Source organism: Eriocheir sinensis, unplaced genomic scaffold (assembly GCF_024679095.1).
Source record: "Eriocheir sinensis breed Jianghai 21 unplaced genomic scaffold, ASM2467909v1 Scaffold104, whole genome shotgun sequence".
Lineage (NCBI taxonomy): Eukaryota > Metazoa > Arthropoda > Malacostraca > Decapoda > Varunidae > Eriocheir > Eriocheir sinensis.
Window position 1 is genome coordinate 149,429 of NW_026110341.1, and position 9,665 is coordinate 159,093.

Sequence of the window (9,665 nt, forward strand, 5' to 3'; positions counted from 1 at the left end):
TCACGAGGCCTCGCCGTGCACGCTCCATTACGCGCCCCCCCTCCTGCACACACACACACACACACACACACACACACACACACACACACACACACGCACAGGTGGCTCTTTGCCGGGAACTGTTCTCCCCTTTGGACCGCCTTCGCTCCCACACGCTGCGTACAGTCTACCGTGTCAACCCGTTGTTCAAATGACCTCCGGGATCTCCCTGATTCATCTCGCTTTGACCCTCCCAATTTGTCCATTAGAGCTCCGTACCCAGCAATTGCCTCAGGAGGAGAGGGAGGATATCCAGCACCACTCATGCGAGAGCCTTCCCGGCCAGGTGCGCTCCTGTCACGAGACGGAGAGGCGGGGGTTGGGGGGGAACGATTATGATGAAGGGAAAAATGTAGATGACAGGGAGCAGGACCTGTGTGTGACGAGGGACGTGGTGAAGACAGGCGTGAGAGAGAGAGAGAGAGAGAGAGAGAGAGAGAGAGAGAGAGAGAGAGAGAGAGAGAGAGAGAGAGAGAGAGAGAGAGAGAGAGAGAGAGAGAGAGAGAGAGAGAGAGAGAGAGAGAGAGAGAGAGAGAGAGAGAGAGAGAGAGAGAGAGAGAGAGAGAGAGAGAGATCATGGGAGTTTATACATATGCTATTTTATTATAAATTTATGGTTTGAGTTTTCTACTCTTATTCTTGCTGTTGTTGTTGTTGTTGTTGTTTTTATTATTTTTTTCTTTTTATTATTATTATTATTATTATTATTATTATTATTATTATTATTATTATTATTATTATTATTATTATTATTATTATTATTATTATTATTATTATTATTATTATTATCATTATTATTATCATTATCATTAGTAGTAGTAGTAGTAGTAGTAGTATCATTCGCTTTGTTTTTGTTAGTAATACTTGCGGGTAGTGTGGGAGAGGGTGGAGGAGTCTTTCTAAACTCTGTGCCCCCCGGTCTATCGGCGTGAAGACGGAAGCACAGCAGCCTATCTCTCATTTATTTTCCTAAAAGGGTCGTGAAGGACTACCACAATATTTCATTCAAATAATTCAATTTCGCATGAAAATATACCAGAGAAAAAAGTATTGCCTACCTTGCTTTAATTTTTTATTCTACTGCTAACATGGCAGCCCCAGTTTCTGCTCGCCGTCTGTTTATGAAAATAAATATGCAAAGGTGAGTGAAATCAGGCTTACAGTGATATGTGACAATACTAGTGATTTAATTTTGCACGTGCCAGCTTCTTGTTTTGGCGAGAATGTTACTTGGAAAACCAATATCAGTTCTGTATATGAGACAAGTTATTGTGTTTACATGTTAAAGCCCAGCCCACAAAGATATCATGCTATTACATTGACACAGACAGACTGCATATGGTATCATTATAGGGTCTGTATGTTGTGCTCCCAGGCTCGCAGAGATAGACAAACTGTATATGATATCATTATAGCGTCTTGTGTGTGGGTGATCGCAGAGTCGCAGACACATCAGACTGTATTCATACATACATACAATCTCTCCCTCTCTTATCATTCCCCTCATGCATCGTTCCTTGGTCTTTTTATTTACTTGAGTCCATGTTCTTGCGTTAATTTTCTCTTCTTCGCCTCATGCCTTCGTGTCTCTCCACCTACAGCCGACCCGTGCCTCGTGAGGGTCAGTGGCCCTTATACACGAGCCGTGGTCAGCAGTACTTCGTGTGGGGCATCAGTGAGTCATGGCCACAGATCAGGAGGGGCCACGAACCACCGCCTGCGTGTTCTGGCCTCGTAAACACAACTTAATTAATTAATCTCGTTTTTAGTATTGTTTCTGAATTACCAGGTGACACTATTAATTTTATTTTGAACATATTTTCGCCAAAAGACGAAGCTGACACTGTCTTAGTTAATTAAAGCACTAGAATGATCACATACCACTACTGGAAGCCTGATTTCACTCACCCTTGCATCATAGTTTATAGGATTCCATAACAGGAGGAATATAAGATACCAAAGTTTGCCAGGTTTGTAGCAGAATGGCTAAATTTTGCAAGAAATAAAGCAAGGTGAGCAGTGCTTGTTGCTCTGATATTTTAATTATGTGAATTTTGATATTGTGGTCCTTCCCTCACAGCCCTTAAAAAATTAAAAAAAGAGGTATTGCTTTTCCGTTTCCTTCACGCCGAGGGACCTGACACAGCGCTGCCCTCAGAGAAAAGTCAGCTTGGAGAGTCCCCGAATATAATGATAGCGATGATAGTAATGAGGATAATGATTAGTAAAAGTAGTAGTAGTAGTAGTAGTAGTAGTAGTAGTAGTAGTAGTAGTAGTAGTAGTAGTAATAGTAGTAGTAGTAGTAGTAATAGAAGTAGTAGTAGTCTTTCTCTTCCTTCTCCTGTTCTCCTCCTTTTCCTCCTCCCCCTCCTCCTCCTCCTCCTCCTCCTCCTCCTTCTCCTATCATTCTCCTGACTGATAGGCCGGTATGTAGTTCAACGTATGTTTTTTTTTTTTTTTTCATCTCGTGCCGAAAAGGTTGCTGGAACATTGGCAGGTTTCCAATAACACGATGTCTTATATTTGCTCTCCTCCTGCTGCTGCCGCTCACCCCTTCCTCGTGACCGTGTTGCTCTTCCTCCTGGTCCAATCTGCTCCTGTTCCTTCTCTTCCTTCTCTTCCTTCTCTTCTCCTTCTAGTCCATCTTCGCCTTATTCGTGTGGTCCTCATACTCTTGCTCCTTACATCCCCCCCCCCCCCCCATTCCCCCTAGTCCATCTATTTGTCCCTCTCCTCATGGTCCGTTAGTCCCTGCTCGAGCGCTTCCGTGTTTCCGTATTTTCGTATCTCTTCTCCTCTTTTTGGCCATTTTCCTCTTGCGTCTGTTGCTCCTCTTGTTCCTGGTCGTTGTATTCTGCCTCCTCCTATTGGTTCGTTTTATTTTGCTCCTGGTATTCCTCTCCCTCTCTTATCATTTCCCTCATGCATCGTTCCTTGGTCTTTTTTTACTCGAGTTCATGTTCTTGCGTTTATTTTCTCTTCCTCGCCTCATGCCTTCGTGTCTCTCCACCTACAGCCGACCCGTGCCTCGTGAGGGTCAGTGGCCCTTATACACGAGCCGTGGTCAACAGTATTTCGTGTGGGGCACCAATGAGTCATGGCCACAGATCGGGAGGGGGCCACGAACCACCGCCTGCGCGTTCTGGAATGAGCTCATGCCCATCCTGAGACAGAATCAAGGTGAGTGTGTGTGTGTGTGTGTGTGTGTGTGTGTGTGTGTGTAATTCACCACCACGGCCTGATCACGTGTTGGACTCGTAATCGCCAGCAGGTACCCTCCCGACATGAGCAACTGCTCTCTGTCGTCGATCTCTGGGTACTGCCAGGACCTCACACACCACACTCTCCATCCCCCTTGCTCAAGGGGGAACAGTAACACTCCTAGTCATCGGAAAGAATCCGGCCTGAGCGGGCTCGAACCGCCGCCCTGTCAGACCGTGAAGCCTGGCAGCGCAGCGCTCTAATCAGTTGCGCCACGGAGTGTGTGTGTGTGTGTGTGTGTGTGTGTGTGTGTGTGTGTAATATTAATAATTATACTCACGAAACAGCCCAACCGGTTTTCGATTGGGTAAGCGGAGTCTTTCTGCCACATCCACAGTGATTTTACAAGTGGGAGGCTCGCTGTTTCTTCCACCCAGCCTCATCTCTGGGCCGCTCAGTCAGTCACTCTATAGGTGAATGCGTGGGGCAGACGCGTCGCCTCGCCCACCCGATGACGCCAACCCTGAAGATCCTTCCGAGCTAGCCTCCAAGTGTTTCTTCTCATCCCAAGTACTTGCTCAAGCTTTGAATTTTATCGGCGTCCCATTGAACTCTACTCGGGATTTTCTCTTACAGAAACAACCCGATAAGCAGGGTCGGCTTCTGGGTAGCGTGCCCCATGCCCGTAGAGCCGGAGTTGGCATTCACGGACTGTGCAGGAAATAAGCCTCGACCCAGTCTCACCAGATAATCACCGTTTCGATACAAATTCATTTCAGCGACACCCCATGATTCTGCGTTGGCACTTATTTCCAGAGGCATTAGTTTGCCTTTTCAAGCCAATATTTTGTGTCAATGTCTCACAGCCATAGAGTAAGACAGGGAGCACAAGGGACTTGAAGATACGGATCTTTGTCATTCTGCACAGGTATCGACAATGCTATATATGTACTCGTGCTGAGCGAATCCATAACACCAAGCCAAGCCGCCGTAAGACTTCTTGATGAGACTCATTGTTGTTCTGCACTACGCTATCAAGGTTTGTGAAATCTTCCAAGATATTATTATTCTCACCACACGCCTGAACACACTGTATTGTTTCATTTAGTAAGCTATGCTTTCCTCATACCTGACACGAGGCAATCATCTGCTATCCGGAGAGCGCTAACCTGAGAGGGAGGCTTGGAGCTGAGCTTCTTCAGCGGTCGGTAAGCATGTCGGAGAGTTATTTGCGTTAAAATGGCCCTTGATGTCCTAAGCAAGACTCTTGATGTATACCTCCCCTTGTCTCTCATCAAGGTAGCTCTAGTGCCACATGACTCAACCCTATATTAGACCCAATGCACACTTTTGCAGCTTGGCGAGTTTGACGCCTGAAGGGATCCCACACCGGGGGCGTTCAGCTATGACTTTAATCTATTCCGGCACAGGGTTGATGACATATGTATTCTGGGATAGTCACTAATAATAATAATAATAATAATAATAATAATAATAATAATAATAATAATAATAATAATAATAATAATAATAATAATAATAATATATAATAACGATAATAATAATGACATTGAATGGATAATTAAAACAAAGTAGTCATTGACTGAAAAATTACAGGTTGAGAGAAATGGAAAAAAATAAAAGTAATAATGTGTGTGCGTGGCTGGCTGGGTGCGTGTGTGTGCACAGGAATATTAAGGAAAAAAGGACGTTAAGTTGCATCTGAGGACATAAACTTTGGATTTTCTGGTAATGAGAGAGTGGTGATGCTGTTTCATAAACGTTGGTCTGTAATATTCGTCTATCCCTTTTTTTCTCTTCCTGTCATTTGATTATTTTTGTATGGGTGCATCTGTCGAAACATTAATTATAAGTATCTCGTGAGTTCCTAAATCAGTGTCTCAGCACCTTCTTAGATATCGAGGCAAGCTCTCAGAATGAGCTAAGATAGCTCATAGGATTTAGCTTGATTACTGGAGACTGTTGAAAGTCGAAATGTAGTATCTGTAGCTACATGTTAATACTGAAGAGGGTATCAGGGTAACGAACTTTGGTATATCAAAGCAGAAAAAAAATCATGTCTGTCTTTTTACCTATCAGTCTATATATTTATCATCTACACACACACACACACACACACACACACACACACACACTCCGGTAGCTCAATTGGTTAGAGCGCCTAGCTGCAAGGCTTCACGCCCAAACAGGCGGCGGTTCGAGCCCCGCTCAGGCTGGATTCTTTCCGTTGACTAGGAGTGGTTATTGTCCCCCCTTGAGCAAGGGGGATGGGGGGGGGGGGAGATCCTGGCAGTACCCAGAGATCAATGATAATGAGCACTTGCTCACTTCGGCGAAAAGCGAAAGCGAGTCCAACTCGTGATCAGGCCGTGGTTAATCACACACACACACACACACACACACACACAGAGAGAGAGAGAGAGAGAGAGAGAGAGAGAGAGAGAGAGAGAGAATCTATTATTACCCATTGCCCAGCCTTCTATCCTTTCTTCAGTTACCTACCTGACCGCCCATCTCTTGACATGACACGTCCCTACCTCACCTTCCTTTTTTTCTGCCACAGGTGGCGGGCTCTGCGACAGTAAGGTGATGAAGGCACTCAACAACGCCGCTCCATCCCTGGCTCACCTCTCCTCTGCCCACCTCCTCAGCGCCTTGCTGCTACTGACGCCGCTAAGCCTCTTCTAAAAACATTACATTGATGATACACACACACACACACACATAAACACGCACACTGTATATTTTGTAATTAGAAGAGGTCGCCGCGGGAAGGAATCAAGAAAGGAATAAAGGAGGGCGGCCGGGTCGTGGAGGCTTGGCACCGTCCGGGCTGACCCCATGGAGGGTTCGCCTGGCTCGCCTCCGCCCCGGTGCACGCGATTCGGGAGCACCACGCCAGCGGCCGGCGCTGCACCGGGAGTGAAACTGCTCGTCATGAACTTGTGTAAACAGTGGAGGGAAGAACAAAGAAAAAAGTTGAAACACTAAAGCAATTTTTGTTTTGATAAACGCCGCTGCAGTGGTCGGCTCAAGTGTAAACACTAGCGGAGCGGCGTAATGGGAACAAACATGAGCTTGAAAAATGATCAACGCATTTATCGCAGTTTGCCGACTTTAGTGAACATTGTTGTAGTGAAGCAAGTGTTGCGCTGGATCGAAGGAGCAGAAACATTCAGACTGAAGGGGAACGGCAAACAGCAGGTGGAGGAGGAGCACATTTTCGCTGGTTGGAAAAAATCTTGCTGATTAAAGGCATTGCAGCTGTTTGAAATTCCTTGAATGGGGTGATCTCTGAGCTCAGAGTCGTGGAAGTTCTTGCCTCCAGTTAAACAACCTCCCAGAACCCAGGACACATCAGACTACAGCCCACAGAGGCAGCCATGCCCAGCAGCAGGCAGGCAACCCACCGCTTGTACTGACGAAACACTCCCGGGTCGGCGCCGCGGAGGGCCGAGAGCAGGGTCTAAGAGCAGGTGTGGCAGGTGCTTCGGGGGAGTCACCTGCAGCCACCAGCCACCAGCCACCCACGAGTCCCGGCAGGAGCTGAAACACGCACTCTTACCAGAAACACAGAATGCCCGACACACACCACGCCCGAAACACACGCTGAGAGAAAAAAAAAAACACCCAGATATGTTATCTGCCTTAAAATAAAAGCAAACACACATCTGTAGAACACGAGGGCGGACATAATGTGTTTTCCTAAGCGACAGACGTATATTGAGCTCGGAAGGGAAGCAACATAGTTCAAATATTGATCTCGAAACTCGCCACGGTGATCTTGGACATAGTATATAGATAAGCAGTAATACAAATTACGAGTGATTAGTGTCAATAACAAAAGTATTAGAGTTGTTTGTAGGTTTTCTTGAGTTACTCCTTTTTAGTGTGTGAGAAGAGTCACGTTTTCTGGTGACTGCCTCGAGGAGGGTTAGTGCACCTGTGGTGTTCCAGCCGACGTGTTCCCTTCCCCACCCCTCACCGTAAGCCCTTCGGTAAGTCTCTAGCTAAGTCTGTACAGCTTACTTAGACACTTCACCGACATGACGAAGCACAGATCATTTCTTGTGTAAGCAGGGTCATGAGTTTCATGACTGAGGCGACTATGGAGCGCCATGGCGTCCTGTTGGATGGTTGGTTTCCGCACCTCCCGTGTAGCCGTAGTCAGGCACGCCCTCTTGTGGCACGTGACGTTAAGTGTGTGGTGTGTGTGTCGACAGTCGTGACATCATTGTGTTGTCCACAGGCCGTTTACCAAAGTTGATGTGCTTTATTTTGTGTGTATGTTGAGTTAGGTCTTCCGTTCATCCCGTCGCCATCTTTATTCATACCTGAGCATTGTCTGGATGTTCACTCTATCGCGGTTTGTCTCGTTCACTCCCGGGTCGGGGCGGGTGGTGGTGGTGGCGGCCCATACCAGGCCCGAGGCTGCCCAGCACGCTGGCCCGGGACGTGTCTCCTCAACAGTGCTGTCGTAGCCCTCCGTGTGTTTTGTCGCCCGCCTCAACCTACCGATAATGTTGTAATAGACACGCCTGTACGACGAACGAAGTAATTATAATAGCTAGTCTTAAGGGAGCATTTGTCGGAATTTTGTTGTCCTTATATTATTATTGTGCCTATTGTTGTTGGTGTTATTATTATTATTATTGTTGTTATTATTATTATTATTATTATTATTATTGTTATTATTATTATTATTATTATTATTATTATTATTATTATTATTATAAGTGTCATAATTACCACAAGATATGTCATTATGGATACAGAGATGATGAGTATTATTTCCAACTTAATATTTTGCAAATCAAAATTTATCACTTGGATACATGAACACAGCTAATTAAAGTTCATTATTTTCTAACTTCAATATTTTTCAGATCAAGATTAATTGTTTAGATTAATTACTTGGCTTTATTTATATAGGCTACTTCTTTGAGAGAGAGAGAGAGAGAGAGAGAGAGAGAGAGAGAGAGAGAGAGAGAGAGAGGTTCCTTGGTCATCACTTTATAGGAATAACGTGGTATAGTAACCTCACATGTATGAACTCCACACTTTTACCTCCCTTTCCTTGAGAGTCTGCCTACCCTCCCTCCCTCCGCCTGTGCCTTCACCGTCCCCTCCCGTGCACTCCCTCTTCCTCTCCCTCCCCGAGCACCATCACTAGTGTGTGTTGCAGTGTTCCTGTAGTCACTTGTACACAGCTTAGTCTAACGCACTCGCCTCCAGTGATGCGCACCCTAGTACTGTACCATATCGTGACTTTGTGCGGAGTTTCTGCGGGCTGTCCGGCGCCCACCCACACACGCCGCCGCCGAGCAGCAAACTCTGACAGACAGATCGTACACACTCACACACGCCGCCACAGAGCAGACAGGTAGCACACACACACACACACACACACACACACACACACACACGCGCATATTTATTAAGATCACAGAATAAAGAGATACGCATATACATAGTTGTACTTTGAGCACTTTCTAATGAATCTGTACTATAATTAGCCAACTCTAGAACGCTTCACTAAACGTCATTCTGTACTCTCTATATAGCTTGTTGGTCTGCATATCAAGTAACCCACATATCAGGTCACCATCACACACCTAGACAAGCACACGTGATATGCCAGCGCTCACTCTGACGCAGTAACCTCAGCTGATCCTCCATCCTAGGTAATAGTGACAATTAGCGAGTAGTCTTTCAGACATTAGTCACTACTATATACAACATGAGTATTGGGACACATCACTCAGCCAACACTGGAGCACGCCAGGACACACGCACGCACACGCTGCACGCCCAGCACACTCAGGCCTGCAATAGATTGCCTCCTGCCATCCTGACCACCTCCTGATAGCCCTTTGTTGAAGAGAAAAACGTGTCCTATCTCTATAAAGGTTTTCAGAGTCTTTGTTCGTGTCATGTACCATAACAAAGAGTAATGTTCTTCCCATTTCCCAATGCTGCTGGTCTGTACATTGTGTTACATGTCCGTGATTTACGAATATGACTGTCACCTGTGTCCCTCCCTCCCTACCCCATACTCTGGGCCATCCCGCGCTCTGGCCTCATGTGCTGTTTGTTCAGTCACCTCTTGACACAAAAATAAACTACAACACATTGATGAAGTTTCATGTCATTCTTTGATGCATTTAAAAATCTTGAGAAACTTTAGGAAGGAATGTTTGCTTGTTTATCTGTGTGTGTGTGTGTGTGTGTGTGTGTGTGTGTGTGTGTGTGTGTGTGTGTGTTTGTTTGTTTGTTTGTTTGTTTGTTTGTTTGTGTGTGTGTGTGTCGTAAGCAGTATATTATACTCAAGCTGGTTTTGCCCATGGCCGGGCAAGCAGCTGCTGGCAAGGCAGGGCGACTGTCGCGCCGCTAACACGAGGGAC

General features: G+C 45.8%; 1 protein-coding gene across 2 annotated transcripts in view; it reads left to right on the forward strand.

Moving 5' to 3' along the window:
- LOC126989070 (acetylcholinesterase-like) overlaps positions 1-9,395 on the forward strand; it is a 109,810-nt gene extending 100,415 nt beyond the window's left edge. The window contains exons 6-7 of one of the 2 annotated variants that reach the window (XM_050847643.1): positions 3,056-3,219; positions 5,825-9,395. In XM_050847643.1, the coding sequence (XP_050703600.1) occupies positions 3,056-3,219; positions 5,825-5,949 (289 nt within the window). In that variant the 3' untranslated portion in view covers positions 5,950-9,395. Of the gene's footprint in view, positions 1-1,640; positions 1,804-3,055; positions 3,220-5,824 lie in introns of those variants that run through there. The other variant, XM_050847644.1, reaches the window with a different exon arrangement.
- Positions 9,396-9,665: the final 270 nt, after the last annotated feature.